Source organism: Mustela nigripes, chromosome 7 (assembly GCF_022355385.1).
Source record: "Mustela nigripes isolate SB6536 chromosome 7, MUSNIG.SB6536, whole genome shotgun sequence".
In the NCBI taxonomy this organism is placed as follows: domain Eukaryota; kingdom Metazoa; phylum Chordata; class Mammalia; order Carnivora; family Mustelidae; genus Mustela; species Mustela nigripes.
Window position 1 is genome coordinate 92,994,330 of NC_081563.1, and position 25,474 is coordinate 93,019,803.

The 25,474-nt window shown below is 47.1% G+C and overlaps 1 protein-coding gene across 1 annotated transcript; it reads right to left on the bottom strand.

Moving 5' to 3' along the window:
- Positions 1-467: 467 nt before the first annotated feature.
- On the bottom strand, positions 468-2,451 carry SSTR4 (somatostatin receptor 4). The gene has a single exon (XM_059407885.1). The coding sequence runs from the start codon at positions 2,279-2,281 to the stop codon at positions 1,115-1,117; it is 1,167 nt and encodes a 388-aa protein (XP_059263868.1). The 5' UTR covers positions 2,282-2,451; the 3' UTR covers positions 468-1,114.
- Between the last annotated feature and the right edge of the window lie 23,023 nt (positions 2,452-25,474).

Here is a 25,474-nt window from a genome sequence, read left to right on the forward strand (position 1 = left end):
CTCCAGAGCCCAACGTAAGCATTGCAATATTTCTTCATAGAAAACAGGATTAAAGCTCATCGTAAGCTGACTTTTTCCTTTGGGAAAAGCTAATTTATCCATCAGGCAAAAAGTTAAGAGTTGCTTACTGTGTTCAGCCTACATATGTTTATTATCTACATCTGGTTGATGTTTTACTGAATTGTGATTTTTTTTTTTTTAATAGTGGGTGATAGAGCTGCCTCCTCTATCCAAAATCTGGGCTGATTTCCATCTGCGTTCTCTGGTCTCCTTTCCCTCCTCCCCTGGCTCCCCTCCTACTCACCACTGTGGTATAAACTGCCGATTTAATGAGGTCATGCTCCCATGCCAAGGGTCGAGGCAAAAAAATCACATAATAGGAGCAAATGGGATTTACCCTTTCTGCTTTTTTATTACTGACCTAATAAAATTTGTGACATAACGAATCCCACATTACGATTCTCCAAACCTTTTCTATTCAGGAAGCCTGCTGTCAGACCAAGACAACCGGAGGGACACTTCTGACTGCAAGCAAGCGCTGGGGGGATGGGGTTGACAAACTGTTGTCCCAGACCCTTGTGCATAAATTTCAGTTAGAGAAGAGCCCAGGAACGGAAGCAAAGGGAGTGTGCTTGGAGGCATCTTCCTTCTTCCCTTTTTGTATCAAACATGTGATGCCCCCACCACAGCCAAAGAATCTGCAGAGAGTAAGGGCACTGGCTGCCTCCACCCTCTGGACAGTCCTCTCCCGGGCAGAGATAGAGATTCTGTCACACGTCATAGGCAGATGGCTATTCCTCCCTGGCATGCCCCGGCCTCCCACCCCTGGGAAAATAGTCAGAGGTCCAAGGATAATTAACATCATAGATCAGCACTCAGAAGAGTCCTACCCCCATGGAGGTATCCTCCTGAAACCCAGAGTCCTGGGGATGGGAGAAAGCAAAGGAGCTTTGATGCTCTTGGGGCTAGCATGGAGACTGCTGGAAAAAGGTGCCCGTGGTGGGAACAGGTGGCAGCTCTTAGGTGACCATCAGGGACAGGCAGTCTGCTGGGTTGTAAGGACGGCACAGACTCCTTCGAGGTGGCCAGGCTGGGGAGGAGGTGAAAGCATTCTTCAGAAGGTGGTGGTCCCAGTGAGGGGGACCTGTTTGTGGCTGGGTTCCGGTTGCAAGGGCTCCTGCTGGCAGGGGAGTGGAGGGCATATCCATCCTGCCCCACCTCTGCTCTTGAGAGCAGTGGCATAATAGTCCAGGGGTTCTTCTTCAGCACCACCAGCGGCATCCAGGAGGCAGCAACGCAGGCAGAGAACCCGTTGGAAAGAACGGCGGAAGTTGTCAGAGAGGAAGCCATAGAGGATGGGGTTGGCACAGCTGTTGGCGTAGCTGAGGATGAGGGACACGTGGTTGACCGTGGCATCAAGGCTGGTCACAAACAGATTCAGCAGCTGCACCACGTAGAAAGGCATCCAGCAGAGCACAAAGACGGCTACCACCATCAGTACCAGCCGCGTGATCTTCTTTTCGGAGCGCCTCCGCTGCTGCCAGCCGGCCCGGAGTGCCACCGCCCGCATCTTACCCACAATAAGCAGGTAGCACAGGCCGATGGCCAGAACGGGCAGCAGAAAGCCCAGCAGGAAAGTATAGACCACAAAGACCGCTGACCAAGCCGGGTGCGGCCAATGCAGGTTGCAAGCCACCGCCTGGCCGCCCCGAGCCGTCCTCGTGTCTGCGAAGATGGCAATGGGCAGGGTGACCAGCAAGGACGCCAACCACACGCCCAAGTTGATCAGCTTGGCCACGCTTGGCCTCCGGTAGGTGGCGGCACGAAGAGGGTGTACCACGGCGATGTAGCGGTCCACGCTGAGCACCGTCAGACAGAAGACGCTGGTGAACATGTTAAGGCCATCCACACTGAGCACGGCGCGGCACAGCACAGACCCGAAGGGCCAGTGGCGCAGGGCAGCCGACGAGGCCACGAAGGGCACGCTCAGCATGAACAGCTCATCCGCGATGGCCAGGTTAAGCAGATAGATGTTAGTGGCCGTTTTCATCTTGGCGTAGCGAAGGATCACAAAGATGACCAGGGCGTTGCCCACCAGGCCCACCAGGCACACCAGCGCGTAGATGAACTGGATGGCGACCATGCCTGCTGCCCCCGCATCCCCGGTCCCCGCCGCCGCTTCCTCCTCCCCGGCCGGGGCGCAGCTGGCGTTGACCGCTGGGGACCAGGCCTTCTCGAGATCTTCCTCGCCCCCCGGGGGCAGCGTCGGGGAAGCGCTCATGCCCAGGGGTGCCCTCCCGGAGCTGCGGAGCGCAGCGGAGCAGACTGGGCTAGGGCTCCGGCGCAGAGGCACGCGCCTCTCCCTGCTCCGCCTGAAGAGCCGGCGGCAGGCCCGCCGGCAGCACCCTCCAATCCCGCGCCCCAGTCCCCGCGCCCGCGTGCCCCGCCCCGTTCGCCCACCTCCGCTCCCGGGCCGCACTACCATCCGGGCCCCCGCCCGGGATCCAGCCCCGCCGCAGGTCTTCCTTCACTTTAGATCCGTTCCCCCGGCCCCGTGGCCTCTTCTCCAGCCGGTTGCCGCTCCCTCCCCCTGCTCTGTACTCTGCAGCCACGAGGCTGGAGCGGGGGAGTGGGGGAGGGTCCCTGAGTCCTCCGTTTGAGTGACGCGGCTCTGGGGATGGCAGGGGACTAACCTGGGGGTGCGGAGCCATTTGCCAGGCGCTTGACGTCCACCCTGCCCCCCCCCCCTCAACCCCTGTGACCCTCTTGAATACCTGCAGGGTCTGTACGACTTTTTAAAACTCATGTCACTTAGGTGGATACTGAACCTCCTGTAGGCATCGCGGTAAGTTCTAGGTCTACAAGATCCAGGTCGCCCCCTCCCCGCACTCTATGCAACCACAAATACCAGGACCTTTTTAGCAAGATGTCGTTGAGGTGGGGGTAGGGTGGCCTCCAGGAACGGAGGTGCACACGCACCAAAGCAGAGATGCCATAAAAGAAGGCCAGCTATCTTGTCCTGTGCCCATTGTGCTAGACCTCACAGATGGAAACAGCTCGCCCCAGAGCCAGATGCCCCGAAACCTACGCGGAGCCGGGTATTAACTTAGGAGGCATCTCCAATGTAGACTTGGAAATGTGCCTGGGGAAGGGCGGTGCAGAAAGATTTGTGTTCCAGGCTGGATTTCCTCCTCTCCCAAACTCCAGAAAGTGCCCATTGAAGCCCCTGGACTAGATGATCCTGGACTAGACAGTTCCAGTGTGAGGACCCAGCAGACAGCCCCACAGCCCTGTCCCTATTAGTCCACAAGGGGCACAGTAGAATTAGTGAAGTAGGGATTTGCCTTGGAAGATTATCCTCATAGTAATGCTGGCCCTTTGGAACCCCAGATCAGGCCGGTAGTGGCCTCCTTGAGACTCCCTTCAAGACAGTCCTGAAAAGCTTTTGGTGTATGTGGAAGTGGCTACAGGCCAACCAGAGGTGTGTGTTGGGGGGGAACAGGGGTTGGGGTTCCAGTTCCAGTGCCCAGTGGCTGGAGTAGTTTCCAAAGAGAAGGTGGTAAGATACTTGAGGCCAGCTGGAGGTGACCTTTCATAGGGCTTGGAGGCTGCTGACTGCTATTCACCCAGGATTTTTTTGGAGGGGGGCAGAACACAGGTGATAAGCACCTAAGCAACATAGTGGCGAAGTCTAATCTCTGTCCCCAATTTCTGCCACTCAAATGGTTCCTTTAAAAGATTTGTCTTAAGAAATAAAAATAAAAATAAAAATAAATAATAAAATATTTGTCTTAGCAGCCCTCCTCCTCTTTATGGACTCTCCTTAAATGGGTCTGTCCTTTCCTCTGCTCCCATTTTCCTCGTTGTCTCTAAGGGAGAGACTCTTATAGGGGAAAGAGAGGGTGACGTAGTCTTTAGGGAATATATATAAGTCAGCTGTCCAGGTCAGAGTTGGGGTCTGCATGGCTCCTTGACCTTTGGCAGAGGATGGCCTGGGAGTGTAGGTCTGCGAGGTCTACACAAGGAGCCTTTGGAGCGCTGGCAACAGCACAAGCACGAGCTGCATGTCTGTGCCACAACTATTGCAGCAGGAAGCTGAGCAGGCCCTCCAGTGCATTCCTGGCACACACAGGGCAGGTAGGCCTTGAAACTAGGCTGCCTGGTTCAAATCCAGCTTCACCTCCTTCCAGATATGCAGCCTTGGGCAAATTCCTCTGTCTCTGTGTGCCTCAGTTTCCACATCTGGAAAGTGGGTATTACGGTACTATTTGGTAGAGCACCATGAGGATCCATCACAATGGCATACCTACAGTGACTGGGGAAGTACTTGACCATGGTCAGCACTCAGTGAGTATGGGCTATCCAGGTTACTTATTTTTCTATCCCTCTTTAGGTAGTGAGACTAAAGAGGATGTCTGTCTCCTCTCACTTGGCACCACACTGTCCCATGTTCCATCGGTTGGCTGCTTTCAGAGAGCAAAAAGTTAAGGTCATGGTGGAGGTCCCCAATACCCTCTCCCATGAATTATTATTAAAGCTTTTGTTGTCAGATGTATTGGTTTCTACCGACAGTGCTTTTATATCTAACCTGTATTGAAAACAATGTGTCTATGTTCAAGGCCAGGAGCAGGGAATCATTCTGGTCCCAGACTGTATATTTAGGGAGGGGTCAGAGAGGCATTTGAGATGTGGACCACTCAAGCAACTGAATTCTTTAGATAATGAGGACTCACAGTGCCGAACCCCTCCTGAGATGGACCTGGGGGGAGGAGGGTCACATTTACCTTGTCCTGAGATGGACATTCTTCTGCCCATTCTGTTTCCCTACTTTGTCCTCAGATTCCATCAGGCCTCATCAGGTTGGGGTTGGGATTGGCAAGGGTATATTTGCTTTTGAAAAATTGCTCTAATGATGAAAACAAAGTTGAGTTGATACCGAGAATCACTGTCTTCACCCCAGCATCATCATAATGAAAAAAATCTCATGGACTAGAAGAACAGGAGGTTGGGAAATTCAGGTTGATATGGAGGTTCTTTCTCAAAGTCAAGAAAGTCATGAGGCTGAGTTACTTGGGAGTTTTGTTTGTGCTGACACTGGGGGGCAGGAGGTCAGTTTTGAACAGCAGACTTGTTGGAGGCAACATAGTGTAACGTGACTGGCTTGATCTGTACCCCAGCTCATTGCTTACCAGATATGTGACGTTGGTCAAGTTACTCAAACTCTGTGCCTCCATTTCCTCCCCCTGTAAAATGACATTAATCTTAGTCCCATCACAAAGGGGCTGTTGTTCAGATTGGACAAGCTGACATACATAAAACAGTTATGAAAGGATCTGGCAGTGATAAACACCAATATATGTTTATTATTATTAATACTCCATCCTAAGTCTCTGGTGCTTGCTTGTTCAAAGTTCCTGGGCATGTCTGGTTTTGCCCCAAATACACTGACATTAAGCAGATGACCCCCTTTGTCAAACTCAGTGAGGTGCAAGGAGCAGGTATCACTCCTGAATATTCTAAAGGCTCTCCAGGTAATTCTAATGCATATTGAGGCAACACTCAACTAAAAGGACTTATTAAGAGGCAGGAAGCCTGAGGGCCACAGTGTGTGGAGATCACTCTGCCTCCTGGGTGGCTGGCTGAAGGAAGGGGCCAGGAGAAATATCCGGAAAATCAGAGACCTCTCTGCTCAGAGACAGAGCTCAAGAGGGGCACCCTGTTAGAACTCAGGTGGGAAGAGGCTACGGTGGTCAGGGGCCCATTGCTGTGCTCTCCCAAGGGACTAAGTACCACTGAAAGGGGACCAGCCACATTTCTCCACTGGGACAGAAAACAAAGTGAGACATTCATCTGAGTAAAAGTGGGGGGACAAGGGGGCAAACTCCATTTGTAAGCTGTCCTTCAGCTCCCCTGTCCTTTGCTGTTGGATGTTTATATAGGGGCCAGTTTGGGGTTGTTAATTAAATATCTAACATCAGGCCCAAATTGGTCCCCTGCCCATTGTTACAAGCAGTGCAGAGCTGGAGCTGGGCTGGGTCTGAGTGTCCTTCTCTGGGTGGTGATAGGCGGCCCAGGGACCCAGCTGGCCCCAGCTGCTGGAGGGCTGGTGGAATTTCCAAGGCTGAGCCAGGGCAGCGAGGGTGGAGCAGAGGCCTCACAGTCCCTCCCCCAAGCCAGAGAGAAGAGCGCCTTTGTTGGAAATATGATTAATCTCCTCTATTTCCATTCTTCTGATGTGCTCTTTAGGCCAGAGCCTCCAAGCATCTGGGCCACAGGTCTTCCAGAAGAGCTTCTTTTGCAAATAACCATGCACCAAGGAGAGGCTTGACCCTCAGCAGCGTGATGACTGTTGTCCGGAGAGCCACTTCTCTCATCTGCTGATTAGAAAATCATCTCAAGTGCTCTCAGCAGCTCAGCTTGGCTTTGATAGCTTCTGCTGGGTATAGTGAAGCATAATTTACCGGGAGCTGAGTGCATGGCATTTTCAGAAGCGATGTACATGATCGGCTCTTCTTCAGATTCCCATCTGGACTCCAGTGATGTGGTCAGGACGGTGACAACGCAGTCCCATTCCACCCCAAAGACTTTACTGTGAGGTCGAGGATTTCCTTTAGGAGTTTATTACCTATTAAATGACTTCCTTGAAAAGAGAGTGAACCAAAAATCATGTGAGATAACCAGAAATTTGGCATGAGAAAGGCACGGGTCTGGGACAGGAGCAGTTTTCGTGCGCTATCCGGATCACGTATCCAGACTGGGCTGTCTATCACTTGGAGTGAGGAAATGAAGCGGCATTCTGTTCTCTGGAGTTGTTTTCTACCATCCCAGCCTCCTGGTCTCATTGTTCTGGGTGTAGAAGAGAATGAGCTGGAAGACACAACATGGGTTCCGCCCTGAACCCTCTGCTCAGGGCAGGTGTAAGCATGGGCGGCTCCTTTCCGGCGCCTGTGCTCCTAGTGTGGGCTTGGCGGCCAGCACCCAAGCCACCTATTGGAAGCACCCATCCTGGACCTGCTGAGTCCAAAACACTGAAGGCGGGGACCAGCTAGAGTGCTCACCAGCCTTCCAGGGCCCTGCAGTAACACTTGAGTCTGAGAGCCACTGGTATTGCCTTTTGAGTCTCACTTCCTTGTCCGGCCCACTTCCCAGAGGGGTGAACCAGTATCAGGAAAGATTATTTGACATGAATGCTCTGAAATCTCCAGATGACTTGGCCATATGGCTCCTGAACGTTTGCACGTCAGATCTCAGACCTTTGAGTGAGCAAAAAAAGAATAGGAAACATCTTTTTTAAATTGGTTTTTTGTTGAAGTGATAGGGATATGGAGGTAAAATGGAATGTATTATAAAATGAGTTTTACCTGTTTCTTTTTTATCTTTTTTACTCTGACTGTTGGAAAATTTAAGTTACATTTGTGTTTTGCATGATATTTGTACAGCATTAGACCCTGTCAGATGCCACAGGCAATGCTGTTCCTGCACTGTCAAAATCATAGATCTATGTGGCTCTTCGAATTAAACCTTAAAAAAAAAAATTAAGTTCAGTGCCTTAGTCACATTAACTGTATTTCAGGCACTCAATAGTCACATGTGGCCACCATGGGAACTGAACCATGGGAATCTAGACCAGTCCATTGTAATGGAAAGTATAGCATTAGAGATTAAGAGTGGGACCTTTAGTTCCCAGAGTTCCAGTCTGGTTTTGACAAAGTTTCAGCCATTGCTGCCTGTCTACCAAACTTCACCATCGCCTCTTCCTTGTGGGTAAATCTCTGATTTTGTTTAAGACTTCACTTTAAATACACTCAGGTGCTCAAGTTGGTTCCCTCCCCAGAATCTGTGATTTCTTTGGAGGTGAGCATAGGCCCTAACTCTGGCCAAAGAGACATGAGGGAAATTATTGAAGTTGCAGGGGGTAGCTTCTGAGACAGTTTTGGCTATTTTCCAGCAGGAACATATATAATGCGTAGAGTGGCTACAGCCACTTTGTGACTGTGAGGTGGAACACTTATCTAATATAATAGCCAGTATATTGAAGATGGTAGGGTAGGGAGCAGGAAGGAACTAGGGTGCTTGGTAATAGTTGAGAGCTGATGGCACGACCAACTCTGGCACTATTCCCACTGAACTTCTTCTTATGTGAAGTAATGTACATTCTTGTCCTATATTCTTGTTGGTGTATTTTCTGTTACTTGCAGCCAGAAACACTCTAGCCCATTATCCTTGGGACAGCCACTGACCTTCCTGAGCCTGCTTTTCTCATCTCTAAGACATGAACACAGAGTTCTCACCTCATTCTATGAGATCATTTGATACTAGTGCTAGTAGGCATTTATCTCACATTCATTGTGTGTGGGACAGTTCAATACAGCAGACTCATGTAGCATCCATATAATGCTTAGTATGGGATCCTGAATCTTATATGTTCTCACCACTTAGCATTACAAACATTATCACAGGAGTCAAGTGATTAATTTGGACATTCTGTTCCTAAACATTTTACTTACCGTGGGAAGAAGTAGCCATTCTGGTTCTTCTTCCACCTTTCCAGGAGGATTTGAGAAGCAGTTGAAAAATGTTTTTGCCCCTCAGCCCATTTTGGAAATTCACATCTTCCCACAACTGAAAGACACAGAAATCAATACATAGAATTCTGCCTTCCTTGTGTTCAGGTTATAATGGCTATATAAAAATAGACTCACGATGAAGTTCCTGAAAATCTCTCTGGAAGCTAAAAGAGTTCATTGTAGGAATGACTCCTAGATAGATTCTAAGCTTCTCGATTTAAGGATGGGTTTTGCTCTGTTGGAACACCATGCTCTACCTGTCATGGTCTGGGACAGAGTAGACTCTCAAGCAATCATCTGCTGCTTAACACTTTGTCAAGAACTGCAAAGGGTTGAAGACTGACCCTACTTGAAAGCTGTCAGCTGACCACAGTCTCCTGGAAGCTGGCTCAAGTCTTGGCTCAGGGGCATGGACTTCATCTCTTAGGGCTCAGCAGGGGCATGGATTTCCTGTTGAGATCCCCCCTCTTCTCCCCTGTCCCCTGCACCCCCCAGCTCAGGAAGGTGCCAGGGACGTGGGCTCACGTGTGTGCTGGGCACACACAGTTTATGGAGGTTTGCATCACAGCTGAAGAATTCTGAGTTTAAAGACTCCTAATCTTATAAAGAGAGGTAGCAAACTGCCCCATCTTTGCTCCTGAGGGAGATATTATTGTTATTATCCTGATCAGGAGACAGATCTGCCTTTTGCCCCAACCAGACATTATCCATGTCTCCCAAGGCTTTTGCTGTACAAACAGCCTTGGGAAAAGGGTAAAGGCCTGAGCACATAGAATGCAGAGATGAGAGAGACTGAGATGGATTGTCTCCCAACACTCTGTCTTCAAATGGGGTGGAGTAGAAACCCCACGGTGTCTTGCTTCTGTCAGTCTCTTCATGGATACCCTGTTGGTATGTGACAGAAATTCTTGCTGTCTGTGTGGTGCTCCAAGCTGTCCCAGACCCCAAATTTCACCTTCTGGCAACCTATCACTTTCCAGATAAATCATTCCCAGGGTCTCCATTCAGATGACCAAGCAAGTGAATCTGATAGGTTGGATCCATACCCCATCCTGGATCACCAAGCTGTGGTTAGCGGGCAGGGTCAGTTAGCACCAACGCTTGGTCCATCCTCGTGTGTGGGCAGGAGGAGCAGATCCTCTTAGGGTGAAGGCAGGGAGACAGCATTGATAAAGACTAATCTAAAGAACATCCATCCTTACATCCATGTTACCATTGCCAGCAGCAGCAAACTCTTTAGAAGTCTTCTAAATCACTTCTATTAAAGAGAGTCATCAAACATGACTCAAGTAACTTCAGCAGAAAACAGTCACTATAATAAAGTCCTTTCAGTATACAGTCTGCATTTTCTGAATATTCAAAAGAAAAAAAAACTAGACGGTGCCACCCTGCTGTGTGTGTTCAAAGCAATGCATGACAGCTCTTTTTATGGTTGGTGGCTTGCTGGGTTTTTGCTCTTTGGAAGGTATCGGAATCATTTGTATCACCACCAAAATGTGCTGTTTATGAAAAATAGAAAAGCAATTGCAAAACCAGTCCCACAGCCAGAGAAAAGGCAGTCTGTTGAAAAGTGATTACCAGGGATGGGGTGGAGAGGGTGAGGGCGTGGAAACAGTGGAGTTCTGAAAAGCAAAAGTCTGTTTCGACAGGACCCACCGGTGAGGAGCGGCCCTGCAAGGCTGCTCCCAGGCCTGTCCAGCTGAATGTGGGTGGAGGGGTCAGAACAGGCAGTTGGGTTCTCCTCTTCATGGCCCTTCTCCTTTTGTCTGTATCAGTAGAATCCTTCTGGTTTCCTAATCACCAGCCTCTCAGGAAACAAGGCTCAGAGCTCGTGAATGTGCACTTCAGTGTCGAATGCATTTTCAACCTGCATGATACTTCATGGGCTTATCTATGTTTAAATTACTCTTTCATCATGAAATGAAAGACCAATCCAAAGAAAGAAACCTGAATAAAGTCTGTTTAAGACAAGGCAGAGGATAAGTGGCCCCTGGGTGGCTCTGTTGGTTAAGTCTGACTCTTAATCTTGGCTCAGGTCTTGTGACCTCAGGGTTGTGAGTTCAGGTCCTGTGTTGGGATTCACACTCAATGTGGAGCCTACTTAAAAAACAAAACAAAACAAAAGAAAACAAGACAAGGCAGAGGGCAAGAAAGGGTCAATTGTGTATGCTCAGTCAACATTAGTCTCTAGTTTAGAAAATGTCAATGACCAACATCCAACAGGCAAATTTGATGTGAGGGGAGTGGGTCTAATTTCCTCTGTTCTTGGAAGTACTTGAACACATCTGCCCCCCACCTTGTCTTGTGGCCCATAATCAGAGAGGCCTCACGCCTGCCCACTAGTTAACCATTTTCCAGGCTTTGGGACTACTTATCCTCAAGAAGTCCTGCATCAGACACTGAGCATGGAGACTGCCTTCCTCCAAACACATGGCGAAGCTGAACTCTTGCCTTGTCGCCCACCTCATACCCCTGCCTGTGGCTTTTCTCTTGTCCTTGATGTATTGTCCTAGGCCCTACAGCTTGACTCTCAGAAAGTGGCTTCCTACCTCCTATCCCCATTGTCTTTCCAGGGCTTGGGTATTCATCCATCCATCCATCCATCCATCCAGGTTAATTTTTGAATGCTCAAGGCATTGAACTAAGCATTTTGAAAGCTGCAGTGATGAGGGGCACCTGGGTGGTTCAGTCGGTTAAACGGCTGTCTTTAACTCAAGTTATAATCCCAGGGTCCTGGGTTCCCTGCTCTGCGAAGAACCTGATTCTCCCTCTTCCTCTGCCTGCCTACTTGTGCTCTCCCTCTATCTCTCTGTCAAATAAATAAATAAAATCTGTAAAAGAAAGAAATAAAGAAAGGAAAGAAAGAAAGGAAAGAAAGAAAGAAAGAAAGAAACTAAGTTAGTTACAAGGATGAAAACAAAAGCCTGGTGTCTTCTCTTGTGAGATCACAATCCACTGTGAGAAGTTAGTCAAGCAAACAAGGTACTCTTCAAATGCATATAGGCCAGACTGGAGACTGCATTAGGATTTAGGGAGCATGGCTCCCTTTCATCTTGGGGGACCTGGGCACACTTCACAATGACAGACAGCCCTGAAGATGTGTTCAGACTTCTGTAGACAAGAGAAGTTGCCAAGATAGAGCCAGGAGGGTGGGGGGCAGGGACCCAGGGAACTCAAGACTAGGGGAGAGGGCTTCCTTCCCGTCTGTTCCTAGTGCTGATGGAACCCTGGTGGGTTTTACCTAATAGGAGAACATTTCTCCTCATCACTTTGGCAATAACTTACATTCTGGGTGGTGTCTTCCCTGGAGGACCTCTGAGTGTTGACAGTGTCTGAACAGTTTTGTATGGCTAGAAAAGTGTGCATGGGACCACGTTCAAAGAAAGAGAACATGTATTTAAAGTTGACGTGTACACTCTCATCTCTTCCCTGCCAACCCTCTAGAAGCTGGGTAAAGGTAGTCTTCAAAGGCACCATCTGGAACAGCCCCAGGAGATGTGTTTTCATACCATTAGGAACAATTACTCTAGCAAGTTCCAGCTTCTCTGTTTTGCTAAAACAATTCATGCTGAAAATCAATATTTGCTGAGTGATGAGTTGACTCTCATTGTGCAGAGCCCTAAGACTGGAGCTATCACTTTCCTGGGAAACAATGCTTCTCAGATTCACCTGGGGCATATGGTCAAGTGCAGGCTTGGGGTCTGGCTGACTTGAGAACACTGGGGTGAGGTGGGAAGCTGCAGTCTGGGATCTGCATTTTTAGCACACTCCCTGGATGATTTTAATGGAAGCCAGAATTTGAATCCCTTTTTCTAGAAATTGGATAAGAGGATCTGGTAAAAAAGACCAGGATTTGCTACAGCTGATCTGGGTGGGGGGTGGTCCATGGGTATGTAATGTGCCTCTGAGATTTTTTGGGGTTGGGTCCCTGGCTGCATGAACCAGGATCCGTGAAGCTGAAATTCCAGAGTCTACATATTATATAAGCACTTTGGTTACTTATAAATGAGGAAGGAGTGATTTTAGAGCAGAGCAGCTGGAATGGATTTTCAATTTTCCTAACATCATAATTTTTTTTTTTTTTTAGTGATTGAACTGAGGTGATTTTCATAGCCTGTAGTAAATAGAAGTGACACAAGGAGTTGAAGGTCAGTAATCCTTGAGATGGCCAAGGACTTTTCAGGTGAGACTATGGGCCTTGCTAGAAATGCAAACTCTGTGCCCTAGAATCTGAATCATCAACTTGGGGTCCTAGGAAGCTGTGTTTTTATGAGCCCTCTAGAGAATTCTGATTGTGGTCAAGTTTGAGAACCAATGCTTTTGACTTTGGTGGACAGGTGGAAATTGCCTGGTGAGTGTCTCCATGACCTCAGGTGTGTCCTCTCTCTCACTGCTACCTGATCAGATGGGAGAGGGACAATTGAGATCTTCTTGCCCCCTACTGCAGTGCAGAGACTCTGGAACAAATTCTTAGCTGCAATGCCCCCATATTCTTTTACTAGCCATCTTTGGTGAATTCAAGTGAAATTCTTTATCTTTTATGAAATAAAAAGTCCTAGTAAAATTGTTGGTTAATGTAAGACCAAAAAGTCTAAGATTTTTGCTTAGTATGAGAAGGGGGTGGCTGGCTGGCTCGGTTGTAGAGCATATGACTCTTGACCTCAGGTTTGTGAGTTCAAGCCCCACACTGGGTGTAGAAGTGTAGAGAGGCAGGCAGAGGGAGAGGATGAAGCAGGCCCCCCACCAAGAAGAAAGCCTGATGCAGAGCTAATCCCAGGACCCTGAGATCCTGACCTGAGCCAAAGACAGAGGCTTACCCACTGAGCCACCCAGGCGCCCCTAGAACTTACTTTAAAAAAAATTGGTGTGTGAAAGGGGAAACTAGAAACTATAGAGGGAAGAGAGCTGGTGAACACTACCATAAACCAAGGATGGAAGTTAAAAATCAGCAAGATAGGATAAGACAAAGCCGCATAACATCTGAGATGATATATTGATGGGAACACCAGGCATGTCTGTGGCATTACTGCCCAGAATGCATAACCTGAATCAGTCCATTAGGAAACATCAGGCAAACCCAAACTGAGTGACAGTCTTCAAAATAACCGACCTCTACTTTTTAAAACATCAAAGTCAAGAGCGCCATGCTGAGGGGCTCTTGAGAACTGACAATTGAACATATGTGGTACTGGATTGGATGTTGGGGAGGGGGAATGGACTAGCACGGGCATCACTGGCAGCCAGCACCACTCGGTGTGGCCAGTACATCTGATAATAGTATGGTTCAGTGTTAAATTATCTGATATTGATTATTGTTCTGTGATTGTGTAAGAGAATATCTTTGTTCTTAAGAAAACACAAGTAGAATATTTAGGAAGTGAGTATGCAGGATGTCTATAACTTAGCCTCAAATGGTTTAGACAGTAAAAGGTGAAGCAGTAGGTGAATCTCTGTAAAGAGTATATGGGAGTTCTTTGACTCTTACGACTTTTTTGTGGAAACTTAAGTTTTTAAAAAAGTGTGTATAATTAGAGGGAATGGTGATTGCTATCATTGTTTTTAAGTAGCAGGATTAAAGGCCGTGTTCCTTTTCATATTTAAAGATGTTTTCTGCCAAATAATCGCTATAAGCTTAACTATCCTTGAAATCCAAGAACAATTGAAATGATACAAATGATTCTTATCATACATATTCCAACTGTGCTTTTCTTTTCTTTTCAAGTATTTTATTTATTTGAGAGAGCAGAGTAAGAGAGAGAGGGCACAAGTTCGGAGAAGTGCAGAGGGTAAATGAGAAACACACTCCCCCCTTCACAGGGAGCCCCATGCCTGGCTCAGTCCTAGGACCCTGGGATCATGACCTGAACTGAAGGCAGACACTTAACTAATGGAGCCACCAGGGTGCCTTGAGCTTTTTTTTTTTTTCCTTTCTGCTGGTTAAGGTGTCTGTGCCTACTTCCCTAAAGGATTTGAGAAACACATCACTGAGCATGATACACAACTAATGAATCGTTGGACACTACATCAAAAAAAGTGATGTACTGTATATTGGCTAATTGAACATAACAATAAAAAATAAATAAAAATAAAGCTAGTAATTTTACAGACAAAAAAAAGAAAAGGAAAGAAAAGAAAAGAAAAGAAACACACACAAACCCCCACCAAACAGGACTCAAACCACACACAAAAGTGGGAGGGAAGATAATTAACGCATGCAACTGTGAATGAAAGCATTGGTCCTTTTGCCCCTCCCTTTTTCTGAGAAGCCTGGATTTTTCCAGATCCCACGCTACTGGGTATGTCTCTTCCCCATGCACAATTAACATGTTTCCTGGAGAGTTTCACTATCATAAGGACACCCTTTTTGCTGACTACTCTGTATGCTCCACAATCCCAAAATGTGAGGCTGCCAGGTCTTTGAGGAGGCACTAAAGTACCTTCCTTTTGCTTTTTCTGCCTTGCTAAGCATCTCAGTGATATTATAGAGATCATTATCTTTTCTGGTACTTTTAGCATTGTTACTGGGTGAAGATCTAGACAATACTTGGCAGATGCCAAATCCCCAAGATAATGGCTGTTATTTTAAGGATCTTCCTCCTCTTCAAACATGGTTACCAAGATAACGCACACAGATCACAGACATCCTCATTACAATGAGCTTCGTTTTTGAACATATAAACAGGCAACGTGCAAGTCGCTGGATTAGCTTGAAGCTCTGTGGGGTGAAGCCAGAATGGCCGAACTCTGCCAGGGGTTTGAAGGTGCCTGGGTTTCCCTTGCAGACAATGCATGGGGAGCCTGGAGGAAATGCCTCCAGCAAAGCCTGCCGCTGAGCTGGGACGCCCTGTCCTCTTAAAGGGCCACTGCAAGGCTAAAGCCAGTCCAGAGCTGACTTCTTTTATGCATGTTTCTTTGTGTGTGTGTGTTTTTTTTTTTTTTTTGACATATGTTTATTCCTACTTTACCGTTGTTAGAAATAGCACAGTTCCTTAGAAATACCAGTTTGTGGTGACTCTCCAGATCTCTGTGGCCATGTTCAAGGAAGTGTTCCAAACAGCAACGACTGCAAAACACTCTACTTAATAGGTTGATCATCAAACAAGACCTTCTTATCATAAAGGAGCTGTTTTGGATGGTGTTTGACATCCTTCCATTTGAGAAGGATGCTATTTGAAGGAGACTTGTGGTGAGTCTAGTTTTCTGGTGGAAGGAGGAGGAAGGTACTCTGGCTGCAGCCTGAATTTAAGCTGAACACTGTGTTAGGCATGACACACACGGGTGAGCATGTGTGTATTCGGTGTGCACATACACACAGCTATGCATATACAGCTGACCCTGGAACAACACAGTTTGAACCACACTTGTCCACTTACACGTGGATATCTTCCAATAAATACAGTATACTTCTATAAATGTATGTTCTCTTTGTTTACTTTATTGCAAGAATACAGAATATGATGTATATAACACAGAAAATATGCATTAAGCAAATGCTTTGTTATTGATAAGGTTTCTGGCCAATAGTAATTACATGTTTTGGATCAAAACATACTTTTGGATTTTTTACTATGCTGAGCATCAGCACCCCAACCCCTGCGTTGTTCAAGACTTAGCCACATATACATGTGAATATGTATATATACATGTAAGTATGTGTGTGTACATATGTATCTCTTTTCTTCTCAGCACCTGGGCACTTGGCTAAGAATCCCACATTACAGGTTAGGCAGGTGATGCCCAAGTTGGGGGACACTGCACGTGAGGAGTGGGGCAGAGCTTATAGGGATGTCTGGCTGCTTTCAAACCCATGGCCCTCTGACTCTACCTTACTTCCTTCTTTTTGCATAAAAAATGAAAACTTTTCTGATCCGAAGCACTTCCTAATTTGTTTTGATCATTGGATTATGTGTATGGCTGGGGGTGGGTGGGTGGGTAGGCATTTCCAGTTACTACTACTGCGTAATAAAATCCCTGGCCTGACAAATGTCACATTTGCTAGAAAAATCAAACCATACGAGCTGCCCTGTGGGTTCCCAGTAAAGGATCCTAGTGGAGGCCAAGCCAAGGTATGGTAGGGCATGGTGAGACCCTGGTTGGTGGTCCTTTCTTCCCATCTTCCCTGGGCTCTGCAAACTCCCATTTAATCTCTCTGCCTCAGTTTCTCCATTTGTAAAGTGAGCTAATAGTAGCAACATCTCCTATTAGTACTACCAGATAGTATCAATACCAAATATGGTACATATCAAAGGAGATAATGCATGTACTCTCTCTGATATGATGCCTGAAACAGAATAAATGAGCAGTTGCTGTTACTGCGGGCGGTAATAATGATGCTTATGTGATGAAGTTCCCATTATGGGAGCACAAAGGATGGTGACCATCTCCACCTGAGCAGGAGGTGCTGGAGAATATCTGACTGAGGGTCTATAAGAACCAAACTCGCAGTTATCTGATCTTGCGCGCACACGCGTGTGTGTGTGTGTGTGTTTACTGCAAGCTTTTAAATGTAACAATCTTTTTAAAAATTACATGTTCAATGGAAATAAGCCTTTTTAAAAAGTGCCAGGTGCCTTTTCATCTGTCACAAAGAAGTTTCTAGTTGTTACAATGTTCAGACCTTGAGAAAGAGGACTTTTACATATTTAAATAAACTCGGGTTTTGCATTTCTGCTTCTGAAATCTGACAACCAAGATACTCAGACATTTTTTTCAAAATAAACAACTTATGCTTATGACTTGAGGGATTAAAAAAAAAAAGATGCAGGCGATTTTTAAAGAGTCCTTAAACCAACACAAATCCAGGTTGCCTGGGTGGCTCAGTTGGTTAAGCATCTGCTTTCAGCTCAGGTCATGATCTCAGGGTCCCAGGATCAAGCCCTGCATAGGGCTCTCCACTCAGTAGGAAGTCTGCTTCTCTTTCTCATTCTCCCCCTGTGTTCGCTTTCTCTCTCTCTCTCATTATCTCTCTTTCAAATAAATAAAAATCTTAAAAAAAAAAAAAAAACCAAAGCAAACCCTTTCACCCCAAAGTCTATATTCCATTCCCCTGCCCCTGCTGGGGAAGGAGGTTTTCCAGCTCAGTGGGGCTTACTGTAGTTAGCTGGAGCTCTGGCTGTGCTCTGCACACACAGCCTTTCTAGTAGATGGTTTAATCTGGCCAGGCTTTTGTTCTGCTCAAGTGGGGAAGCAGGTGAGCTTCTTTAAATGTTTGCAGTGACAACCACTGAGCATCACTCATGGCCAGGCACCCTGATCCTGGAGCTACAGTCTGTGCTTGAATGTGACTCTGGTAGCTGGGGGTCAAGCCAGCCTGCAGGTGCCAGGACACTTCAGACCATGTGACACTTCACATGGGTACAAAAGGCTGGCTTCCTCTGCCTCCAGGAAAGACCTGCTCTCGGTTCGTCAGAGCTCCCCGTGGGATCAGGCTGAAGCTGGTCTCCTGCTGATGCCATATGCTCACTTAGCCTTCTTCTTCACCATCCTGCTTCTATCACTGCCTTTCTCCTCATCCTAAACACACCAGAATCCCCTTCCCTGTCTCTACTTCTAGAAATCCAGTCACCAATACTGCCTTTAATGAATGCTAGAGACAAGAACAGTCCCCCTACCATGGTGTGTGTGTGAGCCCAGAACACCGAGGCCAAGCAGCCAGTCCCTGGCAGGGAAGACCACCGCTCCCTGAGAGCACAGCGCTGCACCATCAGGACTTTGGGGGAGGGGCACCCCATCCACAGAGCCAGGGGCTGCACATCCATGGAAGGCACGAGAAGACACTTTCCTTTATGGAAGACCCCGGGTTGCAGGACCTTTGGGATTTGAGTCAGACCTTAGCGGACGTTATCCCTGAATGTCAGGACCAGGATGTGAGCAGCACATGTACTTCCTGGGCCTGTCTTGGCTCTCCAGCCTCACACTCTTTACTGGCAATCGAGACCCGGCTCCTCTCTGACAACTTGCACTCCAGTTCCTGTTCTCTTAAACGTGGTTCCGACTTGCTTTGTCTCTACCCTCTGAGCCAGACCGCCACTGGGATATGCGGTGACAGCATCCGTTTTCATTCCCTCAGCCAGGCACAGACAGCAATGGCCCTGGGACAGCAAGACATGCACAGCAAGCATTTGGACTGAATCCTGTCTCTTTGGAGCCAGGCGTTTATGTCCTGGTTCCTGTCTCAGTTTCTTCCCTTTGGTCACTCTTCAAACCATCTCGGTTTGCAAACAATATTGTCCTCATTCCCATATTTCATGCTATTTGTTAGGACACTGTCCCCACCAGCAGGACTGGCCTTCCCCAACTGACAAATCCTGATTGTCCCTCAAGACCCAAATCAAGAATCAGGTGCTTCTTGCTTCTGCTTCAGCAAGGGTGCTAAGCCCTGTCTCCTCCAGCAGACAATCTCCTTCTTGCAGCTGATTCACACCTGCACAGAGCCTTCTGACTGCAACCAGAAATCTATGTCAGCACTTCTTTAATGTGCATATGGACCCCCATGGGCCTTGTTAAAATGTGGTTCCTGGTTCGGTGACTCTGGAGCAGGGCCTGAGACTCTGCATTTCTCACAAGCTCCTTGGGAGCTGATATTGTAGGTCCACGGGGTATATGTGGATTAGCAAGGGTTTTTGTGACACCCTTGTCTCCTCTCCCAGATACCTAGGAGGAACAGTCTTTATCTGATTTACCTTTGTAGCTTCTCCCCTGCCTGAACCAGTACTAAATACACCTCACAGGCTCACCTACTGTGGGTTTAAATAGATGAGTGCACGCCCAACAGGCATTTACTGAAAGGTTGTTGTAACTTAGATTAAAGAGGAAAGCAGAGATGGATAAGCCCTGTGTTCCTTAAGGCTCTGTGCTAGGAGGTTCCTGGCATGCAGATGGTGTTCACGTTTTTGTATTTGGTAATACAGAGCTCCATGCAAAAGCTGCACGTACCCTATCTCCTTTCTCCTTAGTGCTATCTGATAAGGACACAGTGTGGGCCCTACCTCTCCGATGATGAAGCTGGAAGGTACTAGCCACACAAGAATGAGGTGGTTACGAGGCAGAGGTCTTCCAAGGTAGTCTTGCCCATCAGACACTGGTTGCCACTGTGGTGCCATAAGGAAGAGCCTTGCTCTTGCCCAGGGACCTGTAGGCATCCATCGCGCCGGATTTTATCAACGACTACCCAGTTAGGGAAGTTTTGCATCTTTCCTCTAAGTATGCTGCAGAATGTTCTCTGCACGTCTTGAGAAAGTCATAGGCTGACTTTCCATCTGACAACTCGGCTTATTTTAGCTTACTTCAGCCCCTGTGGTGACTCTCCATTGTGCTTCTTGTGTCCCTGAGCTCCGTGTCCAGGGGACATGCTTATACTCCATTCCCCACTCCACCCCCTGAGTTCCCTACCCACCCCCACCCTCACCCCACACCCCCATCCAAGCCTAAGCAGCTCTCCTCACTTCTAGGTCCTCTGCAATGTAGAACTCGCTGATACCCATGGCTGTCTTGCAACCACTGCTGAGGAGGGACAACTGTGCTGCTCAGAGATGATGTCACAGCCCGAAGAGTAAGAACTGGGGCTTCAGAGCCCCGCCAAACAAGGTCTGATTCCTGGCTGTGACATTTACTAGCTGTGTGACCTTGATCTTGAAGCCATGATTTATGCTCTTTGAGCCTCTGTTTCTTATTCAGTAAAGCGGGGATGATGACTAAGCTACCGCCCACCTGAGGAGGTGGCTAAAAGGCTGAAATGAGGGGAGTATTTACATTCTCTACGGGGTCTGCAGAAAGTTCCAGGGGGGAATCGGTACTTGAAAGAAGGGAATGACATGATACTGTTTGGGCTTCTGGCCAAGGGCAGACCCCAGTCTGTTTCATTCTGGGAGGCTAAACCTCCAACAGATGATTTGTCCCTTTACTGGTTTGAGGAGCTCGGGTCACTGTTCAGGGTGACTGCAGCTGCCGGAGAGGGAGAGTCTGGGTCGGGGCTCCGATATCCTGTGCATGGCTCTGCCTCAACCACAAGGTCAAGCAGTCCTGCTGTGGGTTAGGATCCTGAGCATAGAATTGTTCTCTTATCCAGGAAAGCGGGTTTTCAGTTAGAGCCCGACTTTCTTGCAAAAACAAATGAACATTAGCACTCTTCTTAAAAAAAATAATTGACTCCAAAGTGTATGGTCCCAGTGCCAGAACAGAATCCCCAATCACTCAATATATTAAGAAACCAGGAGAATGACAACACCACAAACCACTCTGGAGATGACCCAGATATTCGAATCCTTAGGATTTTAAAGCAACTGACTTAACTATTCCCAGTGAGGTAAGAGAAAACACGCTTATAGCGATGGAAAAGAGACATTTTTTGGTAAAGAAATGGAAACTATAAAAAAATGGAAATCAGAGAAGCAAAAAATACAATGTCTGGAATAAAGTCCTTATTAAAGGCAGGCCCTTGATGAACAGGTAGATACTAAAGCAACAGGGAATGGAAGAGACGCTCAGCTTCTTCAGAACTGAGCTACAGAAGAACATAGCGTACTTTTAGACAAAAAATGTTCAGGCATCATTGATTATAGGAGACTGTCTTCTTTGTGAAACTAAATTCCTCCTGAATTATCATTAATTATTTTAAGGTTTTATTTATTTATAAATATTTAATTAATTTATTTATTTGACAGAGAGAGTGAGAGAGCACAAGCAGGCAGAGCAGCAGAGGGAGAGGGAGAAGCAGGCTCCACACTGAGCAGGGAGCCTGATGTGGGGCTCAATCCCAGGGCCCTGAGATCATGACCTGAGCTGAAGGCAGACGCTGAACCGACTGAGCCACCCAGGCGCCCCTAAGATTTTACTTTATTTTTTTAATGTAATCTCTACACCCAGAATGGGGCTCGAATTTACCACCCTGAGATTAAGAGTCGACATTCTACCGAATGAGCCAGCCAGGCACCCCACGAATTGTTTTTTCAAAAGACAGTCTTTTAGCAGCTGAACCACATTAAACTACTCTTGAAGCCTGCTACCTCACTAAACAGAGCAGGTGAGGGTGGGCGGCTGGGGGTGGGTGTTATGATGTGGCCAACACTCCTTGGGTTTCTGCCGCCACATGGTAGAGGGGGAAAGCACAGCCTTTATGGGGAGTTGCTGACTTAAATCCCAATGGTGACTTTGACTTGCTCTGTGACTTGGACCAAGACATTTTGTATGTGCGAACCTATGTTTTTGTTGTTGTTTGTCTGTTTTTCATTTAGAAAGTTGGTATTGTTGAAGTTGTGCTTCTGACCTTGTTACAGATATTTATTTATTTATTTTTATTTATTTTTTAAAGATTTTATTTATTTATTCGATAGACAGAGATCACAAGCAGGTGGAGAGGCAGGCAGAGAGAGAGGAGGAAGCAGGCTCTCCGCTGAGCAGAGAGCCCGACACGGGGCTCGATCCCAGGACCCTGGGACCATGACCTGAGCCGAAAGCAGAGGCTTTAACCCACTGAGCCACCCAGGCGCCCTTGTTACAGAGATTTAATACAAATGTGCATTCTGGGTATGAGCCTGGCATCTGCCATCGTTTCTTCTTTGTGTGTAGCATTGTGAACAAGACACTTTGCCGACATCTCAGTTCCTTTGAAGTAGTGCAGTGGGCCCTCGGGGCCTTAGCAGGGTCCCAAAGGGTCTCGGGGTGCTGCCGTGGGACCAATGAGGTGGGTGAGCGTCAGGCCTCTCTTTTCAAGAGCCACTGGCTGGAGCACCGGGATCAGCCCAGGCCCTGGAGCATAAGCCTTTGTTGGGAGCAGTCTCACACCTCTGAGGCCTGAGGAGAGAGCCAAAATGAAGATTCCAGAGGGGTCATCTTGGGGTGGACTCTGTCAGAGACAGGAACGAGGACTAGAGCACATCCTGGAGGCCTGAGTGATAAAGTGTGTCGCAGAGTGGCTGTAGTCTTCTGGAAGACCAAGTCTCCCTGGCATTTCAGGATCTGCCCCTTCAGCAGCATCCGCAGTGCTCTGGTTGACCCTGCAGTAATGACCATAGTGAAGTGCTGCCCCCATGTGGCAGTTGGGGGCAGAGACCGTCAAAGTGCCTATACCTCGTTTCTCTTCCGTTCAAGCCTTGGTGAGAGCCCCGGAAACAAGGGTTAATAATGGATGCAAACCAAGCAGTATTTTTAAAAATAAATACATACATACATAAATACATAAGAAATAATATGTGTGTGTGTGTGTGTGTGTGTGTGTGTGTGTATTTTATTTACTATAACTTCAGAGGAATAATAGTTGAAAACTGAACCAAAATATCCAGGGGTAATATTGATACTCTAGCTCCATCCTCTTTTAAAACAGATTGGAAAATGCCATTCCTGAACTCAGAGCCCTCAGGGTTCTCCATGGTTCTGAGAATATTATCCTAACCTTCACGTTAACCTGTAAGACCTTGCCTACCTCCTAAGCCTTATTTTTCATCTCTTGATTTCTTGCTAGCCCTGTTTTGGTCTTACTGATAACCGTCAGTTTTATCTAACCAAGTCAGCACTTTCCTGCCACAGGGCCTGTGTACACACTGCTTCCTACACCTGACACTCCTGACTTCACATCCATGGCTCCCAGTGTCCACCTTCTACCTGCCAGTTCCTATTGATTTGCTAAGCATCCGTGTAAGTATTTCTTAGTCTGAGAAGATTTCTTCCTCTTCCCAGGCTGGACTGGACTGACATTTTATCCTATTTAATTAGAATAACTCAGTGCTAGATTGTTAGTTATGTAATTATGTGTTTACTGACCCTCTCCCTGTCTCTGTGATGGTAAAAACCTTGTTTACTTGTTCACTCCTCGGTCCCTGGCAATGGGCACAGAGTAGACAGTCAAATATGTTCTAAACTAGAGAACTATTTGTTCTTTTAGTATTCTGTTATTTTCCTAATTTGGAGAACCCAAATAATTTCTAGGAAGAAGCTGATGTATCTAGATATGTTCGTGGAGACAGAGTGAGGCAAATCCAAGGCACATGGGCACACTGATGAACTAGGCTAGGCTCAGAACAGGGTCAGGCCTTAAGCCTACACATCCTGCTGTGCTCCTATTTGCAACCTGCTTGTGCATCACTGCCCGTTCCATAGCGACAGGGAAATCATTCCCCAGGAATGGCTTCAACATTACATGATGCCTGAGAGAAATCTTAAGATTTTCCTCTCAAACCCTTTTTATTTAATTGTTTTTTATCTTAAAAATGATTCCACTTATCCAAGGTACATACATACTGTGGCTGTGGAAAAGAAAATGACATTATTCAGTGAATAGACCATGACAAAATGTTGTGGCTTAAAACAGGGATGGTTTGTTGCTTTCCACAGTGCTGTGGGCTGACTTGGCTCAGCCGGGTGGTTCTGTTCCTCACAGCACTGCCAGAAGGCACTCATGTGGTATGTTCCTCTGGCCTCTGGGGTGGGCTGGAGGGCCGAGGAACTCTTTGTTTACGTGACTGCCTCTCTCCATGAAGCTAATTGGAGCTTCCTCACAGAATGGCGGTTTCAGGGTGGCCCACGTTCTTCCTGGTGTCTGACTTCATGAGAGAAATGGGAGGCTGTGAACCAAGTAGGTCTTCATCCCAGGACTGAGATGGTGTTAACCCTGCCACATAGTGTTGGTCAAAGTAGTGATGGGCCAGCACAGATTTAGGGTGGTGGTGGACACCATACATATCTTGATGAATGTCACTGCGTGTACTTATTAGGAGGGAATTTGTGATGGCCATTTCTCAAGACTGTCCTCCAGAATCAGATGTAAGAGTTGAACCCTGTTCCTGTTTGAGAATCAGCTGCATAGCCATGGCATGGTGCTTAAATGCCTGACCCTCCAGGCATCTTCTTCTCAAACAGGGAGAACACTAACTGCATAGATTTTCTGGAGGACTCAAATAAAGTAATAATATATACAGTATGTACGTGATAGGCACTCTGCTAATTATACTGGGAAAAGAAATCCCCTTAGTTCTCTGTAGCAGAGGGAGTTGGTGTCCAGCCCGTATTCCCTAGGTCCACAGCTAAGGCCACTTGCCAACCAGCTTGTGCTGGGTTGATGCTATCTGTGCTTGCCCTTCCCTGGACAACTCTAAGCCGTGTCTGCCTGCCCAGGCTCTTGGGTCAGCAAGGATTGGACTCCATAGCTTGCAGAGGTCACTGCCTTGAGCCTACCTTTTGAACAGCCTTTCCTCCTTCTCATCTTACTTCCCCAATATCTCAGGATCACTTCCCTAATAAACTACTTGGATCCAAGTCCTTGTCTTAGGGCCTGTTTGGGAGGACCAAAACAAAGACATAAACCATAGATATGTGATATACTTTATTTATTTGTATATATTTGAAATGAGTTGCTTACTTTATTTGAGAGAGACAGAATGCAGGAGCAGAGAGAGGGGCAAAGGGAGAGGGAGAAGGAGAGAGAGTCTCCAGCAGACTCTCTGCTGGGCACAGAGCCCAACAGCAGGCTCGATTTCAGGACCCTGAGCTCAGGACATGGGCCAAAAACAAGAGTCATACCCTTAACCAACTGAGCCACCCAGTCATGTCCCACTTTAATAGCACAAGTTGACCCATGTTTGGGAGAGATTTACATAGTCTGCTTCTTGGTTTTACGTTTTAGAGGGACACCTGGCAGTGCCCATAGGTAGAAGAAAAAGACTCCATTTTTCATTTCTAGGGTAAAATAGTCATTTCATGTCTTTCTCAGTTCTGAAAGCCAAAATTTAGAAAAACTAGCAGCCACTCAAAAGAATAGGATTAAGAGGTGGAAAGGAGGGTCTCCACTATGGACAGTGGTGACATGAAACACCATTCTAAGAGCCTAAACCATAATTCTTCATGGGGAGGGAATTACTTTTGTTATAAGAAAATGTCTTGGTGGGCTCCTGAGGACAAAAGGGGAGGGAATGGGC